Source organism: Marmota flaviventris, chromosome 2 (assembly GCF_047511675.1).
Source record: "Marmota flaviventris isolate mMarFla1 chromosome 2, mMarFla1.hap1, whole genome shotgun sequence".
Lineage (NCBI taxonomy): Eukaryota > Metazoa > Chordata > Mammalia > Rodentia > Sciuridae > Marmota > Marmota flaviventris.
In genome coordinates, this window is record NC_092499.1 from 152,793,760 (window position 1) to 152,819,175 (window position 25,416).

General features: G+C 44.9%; 1 protein-coding gene across 1 annotated transcript in view; it reads right to left on the reverse strand.

The window, feature by feature from the left end:
* Window positions 1–25,416, reverse strand: part of Otud7a (OTU deubiquitinase 7A) — a 136,531-nt gene that overhangs the window by 11,084 nt on the left and 100,031 nt on the right. Inside the window, exons 6-9 of the mRNA XM_027955887.2 lie at window positions 22,210–22,337; window positions 21,350–21,462; window positions 11,479–11,606; window positions 9,519–9,668 (exon numbers count right to left, since the gene is read on the reverse strand). Of these exons, the coding sequence (XP_027811688.2) occupies window positions 9,519–9,668; window positions 11,479–11,606; window positions 21,350–21,462; window positions 22,210–22,337 (519 nt within the window). The remainder of the gene's footprint in view (window positions 1–9,518; window positions 9,669–11,478; window positions 11,607–21,349; window positions 21,463–22,209; window positions 22,338–25,416) is intronic.

A 25,416-nucleotide genomic window follows, 5' to 3' on the forward strand; every position in this document is an offset into this window, starting at 1 on the left:
AACTGATGACACTGGAAAATGCATGAAGCACAATTAAGACAACCATGCTGCTGAAGATATTTTTAGGCTAAGGGCGCAATCAACCTCTAAGACTATCCTTAAGCTCCTGCCTCATGCCAAATGTGGGTGGTGATTTCCTCATCCCCCAGTGAGTGTTCTCAGTACATGCATCAGATGTAGCCCTGGGAAACACTGACAATGAGAGGAATTCTCAGAAAGCACCACTAGGTGACACACCAGGAGACCCAGACTCATTCTCTATATTCAGGGCAGTGAGTTCTGGCTGCTTCTGTCCAGCAAGCAGGACAGGTGGCCAACACTGTTGCCTTTCCCTCCACTAAAGGGGGATTTGGTGGAGAGCATGCTTTTACTCCAGCACTACACATGGGTGGCATGTGGGTGTCCAGGAGCCACCTGATAGACAGACTGCACATCACTCAGAGATCAGGGTAAAGCTGATTAAGGGGGATGGTGACAGCAGCTGGTATTCCTGAGATGGCACTCCTTCTGTGGGCAGGGACACTTTGGGAGGCTGAGTGTCTGGGCCTGCTGTGTAGCTCAGGAGGGTGCGGGGACAGGACTCATGCAGGAGGCTGGCATCTGGGCTAACTCCTGTGTTCACATCTCTTCAAGCCTTCAGGCACCAGTTAAAGACCCTTAGCCAGTTCTTTCTAAACTTTTGCTGGCATCCTGGCGCACCTGTGTTTTGAGCTCCTCAGCCAATGATCCTTAGGCCGGGGTATGAAGCAATGGGCAGATGTCTGGTGGATAAGGCATCTCTTGTGCATTTAGTCAGCTCTCTAGAGTACTAGTCAGCTCTCTAGAGCACTAGTCAGCTCTCTAGAGCTGCACCCTCTGTAAGCTGAGGAAGAGGAGCTAGGATGGGGCATCCAGGTCTGTGCATTCCAAGGCTGTCTCCTTTGACATGATTGGGCCTTTTTTATTTTTGGTTGATTTGACTTGCAAATCAAGAAACTTGCAAAGGGCCAGGAGGCAGCTAGGAGCTGTGAGCAGAACTTAATGGCTCCTCAGAGGCTCATGCTCTGCAGTTCCTAAGAGGAGCAGCAGAGGAAAGTGGCTCACTGAAGCTGGCTACAGCCTCCGCCCCCCTCCCCAGGGCAGGAAAAGCTGCACTCTATCCTTCCATGCTGGCAAACCTTTCCTGGCAACTGGCAAACTTAGAAATTAGCTGAAGAGAAGGGAGGCTAACCACACAGAAAATGAAGGTAATTCACATTTCTAGGCACTTTCTGGTTTCTTACGCCTTTTTTTTTTGACCACAAACTCATGTGATTCTTACCATAATGTCCCTTCATAGGTGTTATTACATATTTCCTTCATTATTGTTTCCAGATAGGTACACAGATGGGTCAATTTGATTTTAAAATGATAAAAAAGTGATTCTGAATAAAAGTCATTTTGTTTTTAGATCACTATATTAACAAAGTTATGTTATAAAAATTATTTAAGTAGAATTTTTAATAATATTCATAACATGTGAAGACAAATTCCTACTAAAAAGAGATTGGTTCTGTTTACTATAAACTAGCCCTATAGGACAAAGTATAGGATGTTGTCAAATATATTGGAAATGATATTATAATCATGACCGGGGATGTAGCTCAGTGATAGAGCATTTCCCTCACATGTCTGAGGCCCTGGGTTCCATCCCCAGTACCTCAAAAAAAAAAAAAAAAAAAGCAAAAAAGATGTGATAATTTATTTGATTAGGGAACATTAAAACACAGATTAGTATTTGATTTAATTACAAGTTACACATCAAATACAAATGAAAATCTGCTTTCCTGACCTGCTATGTAGAATGATTCTATTGGCTCCTTGGCTCATTTTATAAATGTTGTTAATACATTGTTTCTGTAAGGTTGCTAGCTGTTCTTCGTAAATCCCCCCCCCCCCACCCCCAAATACTATATTTTGGTTGTATTGAGTCTTTCCAATCAGAGAATAGTAAACCATGGTGTGATCTCTGTGAGCCTCCATCCTAGCAGTATGAAGCTTTTTGATGACTCCTTGTTCACCCCAGCCTCTCCCCAGCACTCTCTAACCAGTGGGTTCTCTAAGGGCTGCAAGCCTACCCTCTCTGAGCTCACTGAACAGGACTTCTGAGGGAAGGTACCAGGGTAGGCCCCAGTGGCTTACAGGCTATTTGCATTTAGGAGGAAACACTAATTCAACAGTTACCTAATAGCTTGTCTTTTTCACAAAGAATAGAAATAGATGGTATTAATGCCTACCATGAAGCAAAGCCTGCTCAACCCCTACCTTCTACAACCCTGAAGATTTCTGCATTTTACCAGGAGGGAGATGCTATTTTATTAAAGCAAGCTTTGACTTGGGGTCATACTTCCTGAACACCCTCTTGCATGTCTTATATCACTACCCTCTTTGGCCAAGTGTCCCTTTTGGAAGCTCCACCATCTACCCTACCAGCTTGTCCTAACAACGCTTCATGGCTATGACTATTCCCTGGGGATGCTTCCTCATTCCTCACTTTCCTCCTCTACAAAGTGGGGATAGAAATCAGGAAGGATTAAATAGTTCCCCCTGAAAAGGACCTAGAGTCACACCTGTGCAACAGAAACACAAAAAATATATTAATGTGACCACACGGGGTGCAGATCCAGCCAGAGCTCCCACATACCCAGCTTAGAGTCAGCACATGTGCATGAAGGATACCTGCACATTCTATATCCACAGAAGGTCAAAGGGAGACAGGACAAGGCTGTGCTTAACTTGTTTGGAACTTTATCAGAGTTAATTGTCCTTTTGGAAAATCTTGCCACCAACTGCAGAGGCTCAGCACATGGGTCTCCCTCTGCTATGTAACTGAGGCGCTATTATGCGTGGAGATGCCACATTTAGATAATAGCCTCTGACTTCTTCATTAAGTCTTTTGGTATGGCTGTGCTGGAGCACTTACAGACTGAAGTGCCACAGGCCCAAAGAAATGGGGCCAATTGGTTATAGACTAGAACTTCCAAAATGTGAATCAAGTAACCCTTTTCTAAGTTACTTATCTTAGGGATTTCATCATAGTGACAGAAAGCTTTGTGTTTTCATAACTCTCACAATCGCTCAGTGGTCAGAATGAACTTCCCTGAGCGAGGTTCTGAGACAGTGCCTGGATATGAGCTTTCAGAGTGCTCCCAGGCCATTTGAGGACTTGGTGGTAGAGGGCCACCTAGGGCTTTGCCTTTGGGAACTGCTTCCTGAAACAGGCTGAAGAGCCAGGGCCCAGAGTATCATGGAAGGCAAGGGACTAATATTCTTCCCTGGAGAAATCAGTGGCCATCATTTGTGGAAGTTACAAGGAAAGTATGCCTAAGTTTCATTTAACACATCCTAAAAATGAATTGGCAAAGCTTTGCCCATTCATCGTGCCAGCAGCGAACCTATTCCCTCAGATCCTAATCTTTTACCACAATCTTTCCTCCTCCCCACATGCACACCTGGCCCCAGCAGAATCTTGGACTTGAAGGGGGACAGTGGTGGCATCAGCAGTGGCTGGCTGTGGCAATAGGAGCTTTAAGAGGGAAGTGGGTTCTTTCAGAAAATTGTTTCAACTCAGAGAAAGCATTTGGATGAGAAGTTTGAAGAAAGTCACATGTGTTTTTAAATCTTCAGGAGCTCAGGCACATGAAGATGAGATATGATGGGCCAAGTGAAAGGAGGATAGGGGAGGGAGTCTCATCTTACAGCCTAGAATACATTTTTTAATCTCATTTTGAGGTTCTCAAGTCATCCCTCAGATGCAAGGACAAGATGCTTGCTCCTTCTGGGTCCTGTGATTACTGTATTTATTTGCTTCCATCAGGGGATGCCTCCTACAGGTGCCCTTTGTGTGGGGCATGGCACCACTGTGGCTACAGGACAGCAGTGCATGGTCCAGTAGGGATCAGTGGGTATCCTGGGGTTCCATGTTCCTAAGTGTCACATTCCCTGCCTCCTACTTGGCTCAGGATCTCGGTGACTTTGCAGACTGAGTAGCTCACTCCCACAGGCTTGACTCTGAGCTCCATCGTGTTCTGAGAGTCTCTCATGTTTTGAAGGATGCCTGCTGTATCCTGGGGACTGCAGCATGACTAGTTTCAGTGTTCTTTAAGCCACAGAGGGAGGGCTGCAGGTGTGATGGTCTAACAGGTGACAAAGAGCCCAATCACTGCCCACAGCAGGCTCTCCTTTCAGAGGCCTCCAGATTGGGGGTCACCTTCCTTGAGTTTGAAGTACCTGGCACTGGAGTTCACAATGGCCACATCTGAGATGTTTCTGCTAGAATCCAGGTCAGCTTTGCTGGGCCCATGCATGAGGCCAGGCCATCCTAGGAGGCCTTCCCCTATGAGTCGGGGAACCTAGACCCAGGCACTCACTGTGCTAGACATCACACCTGTCACCCCATGTAACTGTCACAGTCACAAGCACCTGAAATTGTGCCTGTCACATAAATACATTTGCAGTGAATATTTGTTGACGAGATATCCTTGCTACCAACTTCACAGGGAGGTAGGTACTTTCCAGGCCCCCGCACGGTGTTCATAGAGTATGAGAGCCCACCTGTGACCTGTCCTGCTGAGCATGGGCTAGCTGGTTGTTGCCCAGACTCAGACCCTGCTTTTGGAGTACCTGGCACTAGATTAGGCTTTTGAATCCCTTGCCCACGTGACTCTTTTGCTCTGCAGTGCCACCCAGAGGGACATCCCCACTTTCACTGGAGAGTAGGTATGGAAATTAGCCACATTCCAAATATCTGCTAGGGGCTTGGATCTACAGAATATGACTTTGATAAATAATTTACCACCAGGTATAATAGGTCCCAGGATTAGATTTGGTGGCTGAGGAGCCAGGGGGCATACCCACTGAGTAAGCTGTAAAGGGATCTGCATGCACGTCCATTGGTCAAGAGAGTTTTATGATGACAAATTGATTCACAAATCTCTAGATATCTAGAAGTTCTGCCTTTTGAATGGACCCTTGGGTTCCACGTGTATGAGATGCCCATCTCTTCCCTCTCCATTCAGCAATACTTTCTCATTCATCCTTAAGCTCCCAGAGCCATGTCGGTTTCTCCTTGGTCTTGAACTCCTGGGCCTCTCCCCATAGCCAGGGTTCAGCATGTACCTATCCTTGCCTGTGAGGCTGTGCTGGGTTCCCTAGTTGGGTCTGGATAGCACTATCAGCTCTCTTTCCTAATTGCCTGAATTCCCTTGGTCAGAAGGAGCATCTCCAGTGACTACACACACTCCTTGCTGCATGCCTCTGGCTCAGGCTGGCCCCTGCTGAGCAGCCACATGTGATGTGAGCAGGAACTTCCTTGCTCCTAAACCCTGGGTCTTGTCTGCAGGGGGATGATAAAGGAGAAGGGGGATAGTGGGAGACTGGGATGGCAGGGGACCCAAGCCACATCTTTCTTCCTGGTCTTCTTCTGGGGACTGAAAACCACTAGGGTTGGCAGAAGCACACTTCTGTCTGTCACAGGAAATGGGTGTTTCCCCTCACATCTTCTATGAAGGCCACTTGGAGTTGACTTTCCACTTCTGGAAGCTGAAGGTATCTAACTGGCACCCAGGAGACTGGCCAGGAATGAGTGAAGACTGTTTTCCCACTTTCTTTTTCTATAGTTGCCCATCCTCTGGGATGAGGATGCCAGTGGGGATGGTGACCTCATCTTTGAGAGATGACAAGTATCTGCAGGAAGCTTCCTGTTTCAACAAAGGCTGGGGCGGCTTTCTGGGGCACAGTTGAACATGGCCCAGAGGCATGGAGCTAGAGACTTTAAGCGGGGAGCAGAAGGCCCTGTACCAGCCAGGTTCTCAGCTCAGAAGCCATCTTAAGAGCTCTGTTGCTGCTTCGGAGACTCCTGGCAGAGGCCCAGGGTTCAAGGAGAGAGAGGCTGCCTCAACATGAAACTACCAGATGGTATTAGATGTGGGAGGCATGGGAGCACATCACTGAATCAGCTATCTGCTGCCATGTCTGGAGCCACTGCTAGGGCCACAAGTGTACATGCACTCTTGACTCTTGAGATGCAAAGGGAATTGAGTGGTACTGGGGGACAACAAGTCTGCTTATCTCTGAACATTCAAAGAAAGAAAGTACTGACAGCCTTAGGCACCATGCTATTGGAGGGGAATGGGTACATCCATCCTGATTGAAAACCTATCAGCCAATCGTGGTTTATTTCCAGACAAGGGTCCAGTTGATAAAAGAATTTATTTATTTATACACTTTTGTGTAAGGGGACTGTCCAGATGGAAATGCCTGGAAAACATCATACTGTCTCTTATGCCAATTCAGACTTGGCTTGCTTCCTCCTTCCCCCAGTGCACTTTTCAGGTTGCTCTGCAGCCAGGAAACTGCAAGTGGGGAGTTCAGCTATGGGTACATGAAGTGGGGAGGCTTTCTTTCCACATGGAAGACAAACATTTTAGAAAGAGAGGCATTTGGCCCAGCCTAGAATGTGAATGTAATACCTGGAGCTGTAGCACTCACCATATGACCATGAGGCTGAGATCACAAAATAAGGATGGATCAGGGAGAGGCTGGGGGCCTGAGTTCTGGAGAATATCTAGAGTTTCTGTATCCTCAAGCATCTCTGTTACAGAAGCAACAACAGCTGTTCCTGTTTCAGTCCCTTGCAGCCTAATGCTATTCTGGACATATCTTCATTAAGGGGCTTAGATCAATGACTTTCTGCACTGCTTCCTTTCTACCATAAAGGCTGTGAAGAGAGGCTGAGTCTGTTTCCTGGTTGGGGTTCTTATGTCTTTTCTGTTTCTCCTCATCACCCTCAACCCCTGTGCAATAGAGATTGAATTGCTAGGGTCTGGTATTCACCAATTTCCTGCAGCCTGTCACAGGCCCAGAAGGAAGGTATCATTTATGGTTTCCAGCATCCCTGAGGGGTGTCTTGAAAGTGTCTCTCTAGGGGATACTGGGGAGCTATTTTTTGTACTTAAAGGTTCCCAGTCTGCAGAGCCCTTTTGTCCTCTCAAGGACCTGGCACTGATCATAAGCTACCCAGGGTGTGGGAGCTGCTCCTATGTTCTCTGCCTCTGCAGGCTTGTGTGAAGGCAGCAGAGCAGCATCTACCCTTCTGCAGGTCGAGAGTACTGGATGGGTGAATGTGCAGAGCTGAGCAATGGCTCAGAGGACTGGTCTAGCAGGCTGTTCACAGCTGAGTGGGAGCCCTGGCTGCCCCACTGTGGCTGCTTGTATAGTAAACTCTGGCCAGAGCCCATTGTCAGGAAAAAAAAAAACAAAACCCCAAAACAGGTCCTTAGGAGCAAAACCACCCACACCTCTGCAACACTCCTGAGAAGGGCCAGGCAGTAGCATCCTCCACAGTTGTCCTTTTATTGAAGGATACCTTAATACTCATTGGAGAAACCCAAAAGCAGAATCTAGACGGCCTAAAAGATAGCTCAGTGCCTCTGTGAGGAGGCCTTGGGCATCTGAACCCCTTGCTCAGCTATGGGAGATGTCAACCCTGGGATTATCATTCTTCTGTGGCCACAGAAACTTTCCAGGGCACTGAAAAGGGAGGCCAAGTCCCTAGCCTGAGTTCCAGATCCTGAGAAAGGCCTTCTCACCTTGCAAGAGCTGTAGCAAGTCCTGAGAAGAGCTAAAAACCCAGGGAAGGCTGGGCACACTGGCACTGCCTGTAGTTCCAGCTACTGGGAGGCTGAGGCAGGAGGATCACTTGGGCCCAGGAGTTTGAGACCAATTTGGGCAAGATAGAGAGATCCTGCCTCCAAAAAGGAAAAATGAAAATTCAGGAAGGAGGTGTAGGTGCCACTGGACACAAAGCAAAGAAACAACAACAAAAAAGGTAAAAAACCTCCCAGGTTTTAGTGACTCAATATTTCTTTCTGTGGCAGTATGAAGAGGTCTATAAATAATAAAGAAGATACTCCTATTACAGCTGGTTCCAGTCTCTGTCTCCTTTTCAATCCTTACATCCCCACCTGCACCAAATGTGTGATTTTTCTGAGTCTCCCTCAGCTGTTGGGAAGGGGAATAGCTCCTCACTCCTTTACTCCTGAGGAGCAGGCCAAGAGGCAAACACATTGATGAGCTGAAGGAGGCAGAGTTCTGTCGATATATCGTGTGCATCCCTTCCGCGCCAGCTATCTTCAGGAAGGGGTAGCCTTCGGAAGCCCTGATGATGCAATTTTAGCACTGTATTTACTTCCCAGGCTACATACTCAGTGTAAAAGGTTAGAATTGAACACCCTGAGCTTCCTCCCCTGTGGGAGGCCTGGACAAAGCCCTTGGAATTCTTGGGACTATACTCAAACGCAGGGACCCTGAAACTAGCCTAGCCTGCCTACCCTTCAGTCTTCTAGGACATAATCTGCCTACAGTGAAAACAAGAATGATAAGAGATTCCTCTCCCAACTCAGCTAATCACACAGCTATCAGGGCTAACACGAGAAAACAGCAAACTTAAAACAAAAACAAAAACAGAAAAACACCCAAGTTCCCCAGCAAAGACATTGTATTGATTGAGAACAAGTCCTACATGTGCCTAGGGCAGGTGGCTGGAACTGTACAGTGTGCAGCCTGTATAGCCTGTGGGACAGCCCAGTGACCACAAAAGTACTGATATGGTTACTTGTGGAAACTTGGCTGTAATGAAGGGAAATATCAACCACTTGATTCAGAAGCTTACTGTAGAGCAGGATGGGTAAACATTTCCTGTACAGCAGTAGTTAGTAGGCTACCCAGACTATGTGGCTACTCTCAACTCTGCTATAGTAATGCAAAAGCAGTCACAGATAATGAATGTGTCTATTCCAACAAAAGTTTACGTATAAAAATAGGTGGTGGGCCATAGTATTCTAATCCCTGCTTTAGATGGACTTTCTTTTTAAAATTATTACTCAGATGAATTATAGCTATATAAATATGCATGTACTATATTAACAATAATTGGTCTTAGATGTAATTTTTAGAAACCCCTTTAAAATAGGGACACCGTCTTTCAAAAATCTAGAAGATTTTGAAAGCTTTCGACATAAAGCACTGATAAATGTTTGGAGAGAGAAAAAAAGTGTTTAAAGAGATAGGTATATGTTTACCCTGATTTGAAGATTATGCAGTGTGTACATGTATCAAAACATCACATGGTATCCCATAAATGCATAATTTTATGATCTTATGTATCAGTTAAAATAAAATTTAAATTAAAAATATATATGCATACATGTGAAAAAGGAACAACTAGGAAAGGCCATTTAAGCCTGGTGGAATTATTATTTTTGTTCAATTTTTTAAAGGAAACATTGTCTTTGACATTGTTATTTTTAGTGGAAACATTTGCACACACGTACAGTAGTTTTATGTAGAAACCATCCCTGCTGTGTGTGCACAGGTGTGCTTCTAAAGAGAGCTGTCCACATTCCATCTCTTGCATCTCTTCTGCCCACCGAGGCTGTCCCTTTCCATGGCTTTGCCCTCCCCGACCCCTGTGCGCCCTGTCTCTCAGGGGCTAGGCATACCTTGTTCTCTTTGCTGGTCTCTCTGTTCCATGGACACGAGAGCTGAGAAATGCGCTTGATCGTAGGCTAGAACCAGAGGTGAGCAGTGACATCTGTTGGGAGGTACCTCCAAAGGCAGGTAAATTCCTCCGAATGGGATGGGTGCAAAGGCTACAGACAAAAACAGGGGGGAGGCTTGAGGAGCAGGAGGTTCTGAACCAGGAGGGGAGGAAAGGGTGACACAAACAATACTGAGGGCCAGGGCTGACAGGTTTCTATGGTGATCTGTTCTCATCCTGGATGGCTGGATGCCCTAAGACTTGCACGGGTGATCAAGAGCCCTGTGGTCAGGGATGAAACCAAGATGGTCAGAATAACATGCTCTTCAGTCCACTTGGAAAGCCATGTGTTTTCTGGATGTATCTCTCCCTTTCCTAGTGTCCATTAAAATGTTTGCATATAAAACAATATCTTCACATCTTTAGAGTGTGTTTGTTCTTTATTTTGAGAGCCTCTTCTGTTGAATCTGAAGGAAGGAACCAGAGAGCTCTAACACTAAGCTGAAAGTCAGCCAGGAAATAAGAAACAGGGTCCAATCCTTGGGTGATGAGACACAATCTTGTGTTTCCTTAATTATAAAAAAGAGAGAAGTTAAAACCCAAAATCTTTGCTGAAACAGACTCACTTCTGGAAATATCTTCCCTAAAACAGCATCAATATTTTGATTGTAAAAACTTGCATTTGGCCCCAGTCAGGAATGCATGGCATTCCTCTGAGCAGAATGCAGGAAGAGTCACCTTCAGTGCTGTCTTTGTTGACTTCTTGGGTTCCTTCCCTACCCTTGCTCTATCTATATTGGTCAGTGCAAGGGAGAATCCTGCAAGAGGCGAGGATCCACTTGCAAGAGGCTGCAGGAAGAATGGAAGGAAGTGGGTCTGTGGGCATTGGGAGCTGGGTCCTGGGCTTGCATGGCAGGGCCCCAAATGAGTACTGTCACTGCTCTTGAAAGCTGCAGCCCTCAGCAGGCTTGGGTCCCTGGGCCTCACAGAGAAAGTGATGGCAAGAGGCAGGACCCTGTGTTCTACTGACCTCCTGCCCATGTAACATTCATGGCCAGATCGGACTTTCTCAGTGATTTATCATGAAGAACCACAGCCTAATTTGTAGATTCCCTGGAAGATTGTTAAGGTGCAGGTTTAAATTTAAGTGGGGCTGGAGGATCATGCTGCTGGGCTACTCACTGTCTGGAACTGCCTAGCTGGAAATAGGTTCATAATGGTTATGGGAGTGAAGAGAGTGAAAATTGTCTAGAGGAGGGGTTGAGAGGTGAGGCAGGTGCATGGGGGACCAGAGGGTGTCACGCATCCCACCATCTGGCTCTTCCTCCTTCCCGCCTCTTCAGAGAGTATGGCAGGCCCTGTGGGCTCCATGGGGCACCCTGCCATGACTCTAGCAACTCTGGGAGGCTGTAGGTTTGAGGGAGGACATATGGTGCAACACTTCTCTCTGGCCTTCAGTTTCCTATCAGTAAAGTAGGGACTGTCGTGACTTCACACTTTCTATCTTCCTTTCTTTTCTCTTTGACAGTTGTGTACTCTGCATAGGAACAGGAGGGGACTTAAGTGGCCGAGCACCCAGGGAGACAAGGCCTGGAGCTTTTGGAGAGAATAGGCTGTCTGCTGTGCTCTGGACGTATGATGGGGGCTCCTAGCAGTCCAACAGCCAGATTTCTCAAGGCTACCTGATGTTGACTTGCAAGAAGATGGGCAAGAGCAGTGCCTGCTGCCATCTGCTGCCTCCAGGGAGGAAGAACTACAGGGAATAATGTGATCTTTGGGCAGAGGGAGGCTTGGTGGCCTTCTGGGAGCCTAAAGACTCCCAGAAAGAACATAATGAACAGAAGAAGGTGGCTGACTGTTCTTCTAGGGGGACGTTGAAGCTTTCTGGGCCATGATGAACTACATCTCCTTGAGGCACTCACCCTCTCCACCTGAGTCTCTCAGCATTGTATCTGCCACGACGACAATCGGTCTTCTTAGTATATGGGCTAAGACAAAAACGTGGAACTCCTCCAGGCTCTCGTACACAGGGTCCTCAGAGTTGTCCACACTAGGGAACAAAATGAAGTAAGCTTGTCATTAGACTAGATTGGAATGGAGGAAGGAGAAAATGGAAGGGACTCTGTGGGGACTGAGCATTCCCTCTCTGGATCCTATCTTCAGAGTCCTGGCCAGCTGTGCCATCTAAGGATACCTTCCATGCCATCCACCAAGGGCAGATGCACAGGTCCCAGCTTCCCACTCCCACCCTGGGTTGTGTGGTCTCAGGGGACAAGTCAGAGAGAATCTGCAGGTGAGGGCTGCTGGTCTCTCTGCAGGTACAGGTAGCCCACCAGAGCCTGTGGCAACTGGGCAGCTTGTTCTCTGGGATGTTTAACAAGGATGCAGTGGAGGCTGGAAGATGGAGCCTCCTCTTCTGTTCATTTCTACATACAGAAGCTTAGGCTGAAGCCTCATGCCTCAGAGTCTCCAGGAACGCCCAGGGAACATAAGACTCCAAATTATTGGGGTTCATTGCTGCCAACATCTGAAAAACCTTCTAAGCAAAACTCTGATGGAAGAGGTCAGGGAGAAGGCTGCCTGCATTTCAACCCTGAGAGTGGGAGGGAGGGAGTCATTGTGAATGTGCAACCTGTCTACCGGGGGGACCTTCCTTAGCTCATGCCCCTCGCTCCTGCCTGAGGCTTAAGGAAAGAGTGGGTGCCAAGAACTGCTTTCACTCAAACTCTCAGATGGTTGGGCAGAAGACTGGAGCCTTGATGTCCCCCAATAACAGGGCCACCTTCAAAGGGAAGAGCACATAGAAAGGAGAGCTTACAATGTGATGGGAGTATCAGCTATACCCACAGTGCCAGCCAGGTGGCAGTGTCCAGCCAAGACTACATGGAAATTCTGGGGTTTGCTACTGAGCACCCTGGGGATGCCCCAAAGTAAGCGAGGGAGATCTCTGAAGATTAGACAGGTGGGGCCATAGCCAGCAAATGCAAGCTTATTTGAGAATATAGTCACTATTTGCATCAGTGGGTTCTACATACAAGGGTTGAAAATATATCTAAAAAAATTCCAGCCAGGTGTGAAAACACACATCTGTAATCCCAGTGACTGTGAAGGTGGAGGCAGGAAGATCCAGCCTCAGTAATTTAGTGAGGCTCTAAGCAACTTAGTGAGACCCTATCTCAAAGTAAAAACAAAACAAAACAAAAAGGACTGGGAACATAGTTCAGTGGTAAAGTGCCTCTGAATTCAATCCCCAATACGAAAATAAGTGAACAAATAAAATATTCCAGAAATTTCCTAAAGGAAAAAGTTGAATTTGCTGTGCTCCAAGCACTATACTATATCACATGAATGGAGTGATGCGTAGGCATATCTTGTTTTAGGTATTACTAGTAATCTAGGGAGGATTTAAAGTACATGCTAGGCTATATGTAAGTACTAGGCCATTTTACGGAAGGGACTTCAGCATCCTTGGACTTGGGCAGTGAGGCTGGAACAAGTCCCGTGCTGATACTGCACGGGTTGGCACAGGCCTGAGGCAATAGCTCCATGTTCATATCTCTCAGCCAACTGATTCAATTATTTCCAGAACAAATGCTGTGATTTCTGGTGTTATGGTTTTGATATTAGGCGTCCCTCAAAAGCTCATTTGTGAGACAATGTAAGAAAGTTTAGATGAAATGATTGGGTTATAGGAGATTTAAGCTAATCCCCTGATAGGGATTAATGTGGAGGTAACTGGGTCCCTGGGGTTGTGCCTTTGGGGTATGTACTTTGTCCTTGTTGAACAGACCTCTTTCTCTGCTTCCTGAGCTACCTTCCTCCAGCACACTTTTCTGCCAGGATATTTTACCCCAAGGAATGGAACTGTTTATGGACTGAGAGCTCTGAAACCAGGAGCCCCAAAATAACCTTTTTCTGTTCTAATTTTTCTTGTCAGGTCTGTTTAGTCATAGCAGTGAAAAAGTTGACTAAAACATCTAGGAAAATTATAAGATTATTTATATTATAAAATATAAATTATAAAATATAAATATTTTTATAATTTTATAAATTATAAAAATATTTATATTATAATGCCTATATTTTTTCTTTTCTTTTCCTGATTCAATTTACCTTATTTTAATAGTTCAAAATGTTTGGAAGTAGTCCCCCACCTTGGCTATTTGGAAATAAATCTTTAATCTGATGCCCAGTTACTCTGGAGAAGTTTAGTGTGTATTGCTATGAGCAGGACGATCTTCTACACAACCAGAACACAAAATCTGAAATTAACAAGGATACATCAAGTCACCAGACCCCATTCATGGTGGTGTGCCAGTTGTCTCAATAATACCCTTTAGAACAAAGGCTCTGGCTCAGGATCCTGAGCTGCTCTTAGCTGTGATGCCTAAACATTAGATTCTTTCAGCTTGGAATGTTTCTTAGGATTTCCTTGACTTCTATGACCTTGACACTTGCATGACCTTGAAGATTATAAGTCAGGCCTTTCATAGAATGAGCTTAATTTGGGTTTCTATGTTTCCTCATTAATAAATTGGGTCACACTGAGTCCTTGTGGTTTCTTATCAGGTGGTGTGGAATGGCAGGCAGGTTGTCCCAATGTGGGAGATGGTGACTTGGTCACTCTTCATCTGCCAGGGCTCACTCCTGCAGAGCAGCTTATTTCCTCTATGGAATTAGCAAGCATTGTGTGGGGGGATATATGCAAATACTCCATACCTCACTGAACCTTTATACACTTACTAACAACACTATGGATTTCTGGTTTTCTCTTTTATTCAATGGTTTATAATACATTTGTGGTATTTTAACGCTCAAATATTCTTTGATTTTGTCATTGTGACTTATTTCAGTAGTTCTACATCCTTAGAGTATCCTCCTATCAAGTTTTGGAGCAGTTTCTTGATCCTTGGCATAGGTGGTTGAAGTTCATACATACACATGTAATTTGCATCTTTAGTTTCATGTCTCTTTCTCTCTATGATCTACTTCAATGTTTACAGGAAACATGAGTTCACTGATACCTCCAATTCTTGCCCAATACCACAAAGTTCATTCTACTTGTAACTTTCTTCTCCAAAAGCCTTATTTCTATTAATATTATTATTATTTTGCATTCATTTGATCAGTCTCCTTATTTGTGAGCAATCTCCCATCTATGCTGGAATCTCCTTTCTCCCACCTGAAATAGTCCTCTTCACCCTCTTTAGGTCTGACCATGATCATATTTTGATTCTCCCATCTCACATTCTCTGCAGATACCCACCCTGTTTTGCCCCACTTAATGGCTTAAAGGCAGAATATCTTAGGAAGTGATGGAAAGAGGAAAAGGCATGTTTTAAATATGTATTGATTTAAAAAATATATATCATCAGTCCTCTGTATCTGTGGGTTTTGCATCTGCATATTCAACCCACTGCAGATGAAAAATAATACAAAACAATTGTATGCACTTATTTTCTTATCATTAACTATTCAGTATAACAACTACTTACATAGCATTCACATTATATTATGTATTATAAGTTTATGGGATTATATTCATGAGTTCTATGCAAATATTTCATCATTTTATCTAAAGAACTTAAGAATCTGTGGTTTTGATATCCTTGGGGGTTCTGGAACTAACTCCCTGCAGATACACGGGAACATGAACAAAATTTTTATATGTGTATGTACTATAAATACACACACGTAATATATACACACACATATATATACACATACTTACATACACATTTATAATATTTATATGTATATATGTGTGTGTGTATATGTATATATATGTGTGTGTGTGTGTGTGTGTGTGTATGCCAAGTCTAAGCACAATGCTCCTGGGTGTGCATTTTCAGCACCTCAGGTGATTATCCTTGCCCATCTGAACCTTAGAGCCAATATGCAGGTGTTCAGGGTCAAGTACTTCAGTAGGTTGCTTGTTCATCTCTGTCACACAGTAAGTACTCATTGAGTAAGTACCAGGCAAGTGGATGGGTGAACAAGACAACAAGCAGCACAGAGAGGAGAGAACATGGAGTAACAACCAGCACACTTAGGGAAAAAAATTCTCTGATTAGAAATGTGGAGTACTGCTCCTTCCCTAATTCAATGAATAGAAAGGTCACCATCGAAAAGAGATGAGCTGTTCATGAGTCAGATATTGAGCTGAAAGAAGGAAGGCCGCTCCATGATGGAACACTCTGGCATCTGAATGGCTATGCAGAGGGACCCCACTGTAACAACAGCAAAAGGGCTAAGTACTAGGCACCACTGTACTGGCATGGCATTCTTCTCATGCAAAATTTGAAGTAGGTCATTGTGTTTCAAACTGAAAAAACAGCAAATGTTCATTGAACATTTAATATGTGTTGTTGCTATGAAAGGCACTCTAAAGGCCTTCAGGTTAACTAGACCTCATGTCACAGGCATCTATCCACTCATTTATCCATCCATCTATACATTCCCCAACTGTCCACTCATCCATTCATCTGCTCATCCACCCACTCCCTGCCCATCCCAGTGCTATAACAGGGCTAGGGCATGGAGTTGGGTCATGCCTAGCATGCAGGCTTGTGGCTGGACATGGGCAGCAGCTGTTGAACACAGGTGCCATCTCAGCAAAAGAGAAACTGCTCAGTGACCCTGAAGGTGACAGAAAGGTCTTACACACACATATACACATACACACACACACACACACCCCTACAATAAGATATATGTATATATTTTTTTTCTATTTCTCTGGAGAATACTAATATATAACTTAATATTTTGAATCTATGATTCTTTCTCAGTTCTTGGCAATGATAATAACAGCTTCAAACACCTACCTGACATGCAACTGGAGCTCAGTATGTGGTACTGTTCTAATTCCTATTTAACCACACTAAACCTTCTCCAATCTCTGGGGAATCCTGGCCCCCTGAGAGAGCCAGCCCTCCCTACTCTGACTCTCAGACAAAGTCTGTGCAGGGAAATGGATGAGCACCCATCAGTGGGGACTAAGCTTTGCTCCCTGTCTCCTCATGTATTGGATCTGAGTGATGGTGTGTGTGGCTTGAGGAGAGTGGTCAGCTCCATGCCTCCTGGCCCTGGTTCTAACTCTTTTATGTACTTACAGGACTATGTCCCTAGCATTGAGCTAGGGTTTGAAAGATAATCAAAAGAAAGGGTTTGGTTGGACTGCACCATGAGGATGCTGCAGTCTGAATGGGCAGACAAAATAAAATATAATGAAATCTCAAAAGAGCTGATGCTCAGAACGGGGCTGTGTGTACTTCAGGGAAACATCTCTCTGGACAAGAAACAAACCAACAAGTGGAACCTGAAAGAAACAATGCAGAGGTAAAGTCTGCCCCAGCCCCCAAGATGTGCATCACAGATTAAATCCATGTTATTGAAGAGTTTGCATATATACATTAAATAAATGTATCTCTTGTAAAATCAACCTTTGAGTGACTTGCAGACATGTCCCTTGTTTTCTTATCCCATGGGTCACTTCCTACACAAGAACTTTCTTTTCTTGGAGGGGTGGGGGGTGTCAGCATCAAACCACTGAGCCACATCCCCAACCCTAATTTGTATTTTATTTAGAGACAGGGTTTCACTGAGTTGCTTCATGCCTCACTTTTTGCTGAGGTTGGCTTTGAACTTGCAATCCTCCTGTCTCTGCCTCCCAAGCTGCTGGGATTATAGGTGCTACTGCACCTGGCACTATCCTGTTCTTGACATGCAAGTAAATAGAATAAAAACAGAAGCACCTAAAATTCATGTTTTCTAGAGTTATGACTTCCAAAATCTTAAATCAGAAAGATATTCTGGCGCTTCCATGTTTTTGGTGATTATAAAAGAGGACACCAAACTTTAGAGAGCTTGAGCATAATCATCGTGGAAGACTGGACCAGAAAAGAAGGTGGCATTATTTCGTCATTCACAGAACTCAATGTCAGAGAGGAGCAAGACTCCAGTTTTTTTGGGACTCATAGAGATAAAGATTTATGAGCTACAGAGAAAAAGACACCTGGGAGCAGAACACCTGGACTTGAAGTATGGCTTTACGGGAATGTGAAGATTCCAACTCTATCTAGGAGCACCAAAAACTTAGAAGCATTTGTAGTATGCCCCATAGTGATATAATTTTTTTTTTTTTTGGTATTTTTCTTTCTCCACTGGAAAGTAAACCTATTACTAACACCCTAGAAGTAGCCCTACATCACTGGCTCAGGATTCTAAATTGAGCGTTCAGATATGGGGACTGGAGTGATTGTGTCCTTGCTCCTGTTGCCCCAACCCCGAGGGGTGGCTTTGTTTTCAGGATGATCCATCATCTAAGTTTTTATAAACTGTGTTGTATTTAAGAGATTTTGTTGGGTTGTGTGACACACTCCCAAAAGGACACTTAAAAATAGACTAAATTCCTACTTCTTGGCGCCTCCAATTATCATTTTTGTGATCTTGGAAAGGTCATTTCATCCCACTGAGGCTCAGTTTTCTAGTCTATGAAAGGGGTGCCCAGGTTTGCAGGACAGGGTTTGATGGGAGGGGTATGGAGCCATGGTCTCTGCTGCCAGCCCATGCTCCTGGGTCTCACCCACTTCCTTCAGACCCTCAATATCAACCATACTTTCTATCTCTGTCCCTCAATAGAACCTAGAGTTTCATTCTTTAAATAAGAACATACACATCCCACCCTTGATTGCTGGTTTCTTCTCTATGAATTTTCTACAGATTCTTCATTCTTTCCTGTGAGGTGTAACCAGAACTGTGAATCCCAGGCATGGGGACATTTTCGTACAAACATGGACAATGCCTGGGTCATCTTAGAGATTCATAAAGGCACCTAAATCCTTTTGTTAGGTTGTGATTGAGTACTCAGACCCTACCATTTAATGTTTTATGAACAGGTACTTGTATTGGTAATTTTAGGTTATGGAAGTGATTCACATTCATTGTCAAAAGAAAAAAAAAGTACAGAAGTGTAAAGAACAAAAAGTGAGATTGTCTAATGAGAGTGGTGATTTAAGAGGTGTGTCTCAATAGTGCCAGGGCACCACTGTGGATGGCCCTGGCTCTGTGTCGCTGCTGGGACTTACTAACTGCTGTGAGTCTGGGTCACTATCCAGTGTAGGCTGCAGACATTGGGCCTGGCAACCTGAGCCCTGCATGAGAAGGCCATGCAGTTGGGGGATGGATTTGAGCCTTAGGAGCCACTGAAAACCCAGGTGAAACTAGCCACAAGGGCTTTTAGGTACATGCTGGACAGCGTCTCCTTGCCCTGGTCTGGGAAGATGGACAGAGGCAGGAGGGTTCCTGCGGCCCTAGTGGCTGCGCTGGCTGGTACTGTCTCTCTCCTTGTTCTTATTCTACCTGATGGAAGAAGGCAGCAGTGTCTTCAGTCTTGCTGTTTCCCAAACCTGCTGGTCCCTGTAACAGTAGAGTGGGAGACTCAAAAGACCAGGAACTACCCTGGGAAAAACAACATCCTTCATCTGTCATTCATTGCTCCTGACCAGGAACATTTTAATCATTACAATAGAAACTGAACTGGTGAAGGGGGTGCCAGTGGTCCAACAAAATCTTCAGGAGTCCTAAGAGGAGGGGGAGGCCCGTAGAGGCACATGACAACTCCTGCTTGACTAACAGGATCAGAGCAGGTCTCAGGAACACCAAAACAGCCTTCCTGAAGGCAGGAGAGCAGTCACCTGGCCTAAGTGCCCCCACTCCCCACTCATTCTCAGGGTGGAAGAAAGAGTAGAACCAATAGAGAACAAGAGCTGCTGTCCATCACTGAGGAGGCCTTCTCTGCTGCTGTCTGTTCTGCTTCTAAAGGAGGGGTGGAGCTCAATTCCAGTACTCCTTCTACCTCCATTCCCATCAGAATCCTCTAAGTTCCAGAAAGCAGGCAGAAGAAACTGAGGCTGTGGCTTAGAAGTTGGATGGGCTGGACCAGCCATGGGGCTATGGGCAAACCCTCCTGAATGGGGGTCTCAGGAGGCACATATATGTGGTGATAGTTACTCATTGCTATGGTTTACAGATCGCTTAAGTGTGTCCTCCAAGGGTTCATGTGTAAGAAGCTTGGTCCTCAATGTGGCAATTATGGAAGATGGTAGAACCTTTTTTAAGGGGAGAGGGCTAGTGGGAGGTTGTTAGGTCATTGAAGGAGAATCAAGGCAGTTCTCATGGGACCTTGAGTTAGTTCTCTCTAGAGGGCTGTTATAAAAAGAGCAAGTCTGGCTCCTTCCTGAGCTCTGGGTTCCTCTCTTGTCATGTGGTTTCTCCTTTGTGTTTGCACTCCCACTCCACTATAATCAAATAGTCAGGGAGTCCCTCACCAGAGCCATTGCTATGCTCTTTGGACTTTCAGCCTCCAAAATTATGAGCTAAATAAATCACGTTTCTTCCTAAGTACCTAGCTTCAGGTATTTTGTTATAGCAATGGAAAACAGACTAATATACTTATTATTATTGTTATTATTGCTGCTATTTTTCCCAACCACTCCTGTATCCTGGTAGAAATATTTGGACTAAATCCAATTCTCCAGAATTTATCAGATAACTACCCTGTGGCAGATGCAGCACAGTGAAACAGATGCTGAGGAATGCCTGAAACCCATCAGGGTGGGACCTGGGAGATGTGAAGAAGAAAAGAATTATGTGCTTTGGAACTAAGTCTTCAGGATGCCTGTCTCCAAACATTCAAACATGCTTGCCCCTCTATAAGATGGATTGTTGATACTGACATGTCACATCATTAAAAAAAGTGACAAACAATTCTGTAGAAACTGTGTTTGTGGAGTTCCGTATCTAAAGTATCTAATTTTGGAACACAGTCTAAGCTGCTGCTGCTGCTGCTGTTGTGGGCCCCATTGGAACCTGTTTGATAGCTGGGAGACTCAAATGAGGGGTGGGCCCAGGAGGCACCAGGCTCCACTGTGGCGGGTGTGTGAGGACCCAGACAGCTTTTTCTAGGCCTGTGAGTCTGAGGCTGGCCATGAGCTACACATACTCTCTGATCCTTTTGCAGGTCTCTTTAGTGTCAATGCTTACACTTTCCATTGTTTTTCTGAGAACTTTCCTGGGGGCAACACTTGCCATCAGGTTCAAAACAGCATGAACCAAAACACACACCCTTTGGAACATTACGTCTACCCTGTTTTTCAGGCCAGCTCTTCATTCCCACACTGGAACATTTGAGCAGAGCCTTCAGGAACATGCTACTCCTAAATGCACATTGAACATGTGAAGCCTTTTGCTAGAAACATATATAATATCCACAGAGCGTAGCTGAGAAATGCTAGGTAAATTAAATGATATTTTGGCTTTCTGTGTGACTTGAAACCAAAGATTACATAGATATTTAGTTAGGAAATAAAACCCAGACCCAGCAGCTAGGGCATTCAGAACCTGATTCATGCAGTGGCAGTGTGTGGAAATGACCACTGTCATAGGCTCCCTCCAGGGGCTGCTTATGCCCTCAGTCCCCTCCCTGACAGTGCCTGCTCTGCATAATGAGGCTTAAGGAAATGGGACCGAGAAGCTTATGTCAGCTTGAGTCTCTGCTTGCAAAATACGTATGGAGGTTGGTACACCTCCCAGTATCCGGCAGGATCCAGCTGTCCCCTACAACCTCCCATGCAGCCTCATTCAAAATCTAATATTTGAAAATTGCAACCTTTCTTTCTTCCACAGCTTTTGGGTACCACACTGTGTCTTTACCACTCCCATGCTGTGTGAAGCCCTAGGGTGGCTGGGAGCTCAAGATAACCCTCAGAGAATAGAGAGGACAGCACTTACCCTCCACCTGTGCCACCATTCTTGCTGAAATGTGTACGTGGCTCGCTGGAGGCCAGCTTCAGCAGCTCCGTCCACTCTCGCTCCCACTCCTCCTCTGTGTACACCAGCCCTGACTAGCACAAATGGAAGCCAGTTCAGGAGTTGGGAAGGCCATAGCAGCAATGCCCTCATCTCCCCTCTCCACACTTGCAGCCACACCTGATCAATGGGCTTGGTCAAAGCCACACTGAGTCACCCAGCTGAACAGCTATTAATGTCCTCTAATGGTCACCTTTTGTTTGGACTATATATTTTCAGAAGCCGTAGTCTCTAATTTTAGAGCTAATAAGAGTCTACCACTAGCAAGGGTCATTCCTAGGGATGGGAATGAGGAAACATTAGCCTACACATATGCTTGGCTGGGGGCTGACCATTCAGTTTTTTGAAGAGTCAGTAGGCCAACTTTAATCAGAAAGAAGGCAGATTCTTCGAAAAGAGCAAAGTGCTAATGTTCCCCGTGGTAAGGGACACTTGGTAATCTCTCTGGATTGAGCTCACACACAGGGACTGGAAATCCATAGTCTGTACCTGCTAGTAGGTGACCACATAATTCATCATCAACGTTGGGACACTTGAGAGTGAAGGTGGTGGCTTTCCTAATTGGCAAGCCATGAGCATATTGCTGCATCCACAAGGCTGTGCTGTTGTAATGAGGCTCCTCTGCCATGAGGTTGAGTGGGGGAATCTCATTAATCCCAGAAGCTGTCTATTCCTGGCCTTACAAGATGGACTTGGACTTGAGGCCAACTTTGGACTCCAGTATGGCTCAAGGCTGCCTCTGGTATGGATCCTGGACTCCAACCAGGTCCTCAGATACCAACCTCCTTGTTCTGCTGTGTCTGTTGCCACCTCCACCTCCGCTTCAGGGCTTCCCGCTCAGCACCCGTCCTCATCATGGTGTAGAGAGCTTTTCGTAAAACCAGGTCCCGATCATGAAACCCCCACATTCCTGCAGCCAGGGGACCATAAGGAGCAAAGAATAGAGAAAGGACATAAGGAAGGTGAAAGCTAGAAGAAACTCAAATTCTCCTACCTACCAGGATGGCCTCCTGTGTCTGCACAGACAAAGGTAATAACATGCCAGTTAGCTGTTTAGTTGTCATCATTCAGAGTTCTTCTCCTTTTGCCAATGCTTCCCTAAGCTCAAATGGGTGAAGGAAGTAGTGCAAATACTTCTTAGTGAAACAATAGTGGGTGAAAAGTGACTACTGACTCTCTTTGGCTGTTCACCCCCAATTCTGCAGGTTTGCTTTAAGAGACCAAGTGTTCACTGTCTAGGTCTTGTGTTTGGGTGAGGGACTGCCTTTGAAGACAAGTTGATGATATGTCCTCACCGAGGGCCCCATGCTGGGATGACCAATATCATTCTGGCTTCTCCAAGGTTCTTCCAGATTTGATGTTCAAGGGCATCTCAACTTCATAAGAAGACTGTCAGTGGATGCCACTGCATGCATCTGAGCCAGGAAAGGGCACCTGCCTCCCCAGGAGAAGGTCTCTCACCTGTAGTGGGTGCTGAGGAGCTATAAAGATATGCCAGCCATCTCTGAGTACATGCTCTGGGCAGCTCAGATGTGGTCAAGAAACCCAACCAATGGGATAAGCACTGAAGAGGTGTACAGCCCTAGCTATAGGGGAAAAATTGGGTAAATTCTTCCATCCATCCATCCATCCATCCATCCATCCATCCAAGGTGCTAGGAATGTGTATAGCAGGGACTAAGACACATGAAGATCCTAAAACCTGACAGCACACATTGTAGGAAAGTAGTAAGTAAGGCAATCATTAAATCACTGCACAATGTACAATGTCAACACAAGAAGGAATGATAAAGCAGATGAAGAAGACAGAGTGGCAGGTGCATTTGTTATGGTGTGAATGGATGGAGACATCAGAGCAAAGGTTCAAAAGAGTGAAGGAAGGAGCTGAGATGCTATCCCAGGTGGAGGGAAAGGCTAGGGATGGCCCCTCTGCCAAATGAGTGGTCCATATGGTGCCCTTGAGAAAAGGCAAGAGGGAAAGGTGGCTGGTGCTAGGATGAAGGGGACATGGCAACAAGGAAACAGGCAGGCTTTCAAGTGAGCTGGAGCCTCTGGAGAGTTTGACCTTAACTGATTGCTGTTTATAAAGGCTCAGGCTGGCTTTGATCCTTGGGTAAGCAATAATCAGAGACTGCTGTGGGCTTTCTAGTAGGCAGGCTTTTATCTTTCTCTACAGGACAGACAGAGGACACGGCCTTCATTGCTCCTTACTCATTCTCTGACTGTTTTAGCTGTCTTCTGGGGCTCTGAGCATTCTCAGCTCCCATGGATCTTAGTGCAGTCTCTCTCACACAGAGGGTCTCCTTGTCCCATATAAGGCTGCCCCCAGGCCTGACTCCAGGATCACTGTCATTTTTATGTGTGCCCAATAATCCCAGTGTAACATTAGGCCCCCTCAGCTGTTCAACGGGCATTGCTGGTGGATGTCACATGGCCTTTTGGCAGTCCTGGTTCTGTGGAGTTTAGCTATGCAAGCACAAAAATGAAAACAAAGTAAAGGTTGAATATCCCTTATCTGAAATTCTTGGGATCAGAAATGTTTTAGATTTTGGATTTGTTCAGATTTTAAAATATGTTCCATATATTCTTTATACACATACCTGAAGGTGATTTATATAATACTTTTAATATTTTTGAACATGGAACAATGTTTCATAGTGTGGAATTTTCCACTTGTGTCATCTTGGTTCTAAATAAAATTCCCAGATTTGGGGACAATTTGGATTTTGAGATTTGGAATGCTTTAACCCATACTGGGAAAAAGGGCCAGCTGCCTTTTAGGTCTGAGCTTATTGTATTGTGGGGGATTCTCAGAGGAGAGCCTTGCAACCCTGGTCAGTCATGGCTTAGTCCTCCCACAGATAGAGCAAGGCCCAGGGGAAGACTGCTCTTCCCAGGCAGGCCTAGCAGTCCCTTTGTGCTCATGGGGTAAGTGCCATCAGAAGACTCCACAGTGGCATGTGGCCTTCCCACTTGTGGTGCTGATGGGAATAGTGACTCTGTATACTGCAGTATCTGAAGGATAAAGCCATTGCAACAAGGCCTCTGTTTGACATAGATGAGAGATTTCTTCTCTTATATTCTTTCTCCAGGTTTTATAGAAAACAAAGTAAAATGCATTCAATAAAAGTAGAATAGTTGGTATTAAATATTGTAATGAAATATGACCCAAATACTAAATCACATTTTTTGCAGAATAGCATGGAAAATTCTCCAAAAAATTTAAGATTACTATACCTCATAAATATGTACAATTATTATATGATGATTAATTTATGTTAAAGTAAAAGGCATATTTAAAAAAATATAAATGGAAAATAACAAATTCCAAGCTGTAAACTAGTGAGATTATAATTTTACTTTAAGAATAGATAAAAGATGAGAAGACAAGATACTAAAATATTAAAAGAGGTCAACAATGAGTGGTGGGGTTATTGATTTTTATTTTCTTACCATGGTAAGTGTAGAATGCATTTCAATGCCAACCAAACAAAACAAATCAGATATAATAGTTTTCATGGAAAGGGAGGAGGCAGGTGGATGCCTTTGACTTCAGCATCATCAAGTCCATGAAATGTTCCTCTTACTCTCAGTTGCCATACTCCACTGGGCCTCTCTACATCCTTCTCAGACCCTGATGCATTTACCTTAAAACCCTGTTCAATCTGATCTTCATCCACCTCTTACTGAAGTCTAGATGGGTCTGGGGCCTAGCCATTGCTCTGGGTCACAGTACCTGTTAAGGCCACATTCACCTGGGAAGGTGGTTTTGCCCACCAAAGACCACATTCTTGTTCGAGAGCCCCATTGCCTGGACAGAGATTATGTTCTCCAGGACTGAAGAGAAATAACTGGCCTGATAGTGAGGCCACTGGTGCAAATTCAGACTTGCTTTTTAAAATGAATTTGGCCTTGTGCATGTAAGCAGGACCTAAAGAGAATGACTGAACTTCGAGAAAGTCCATTATAACTCTCAATTATCCCAATATT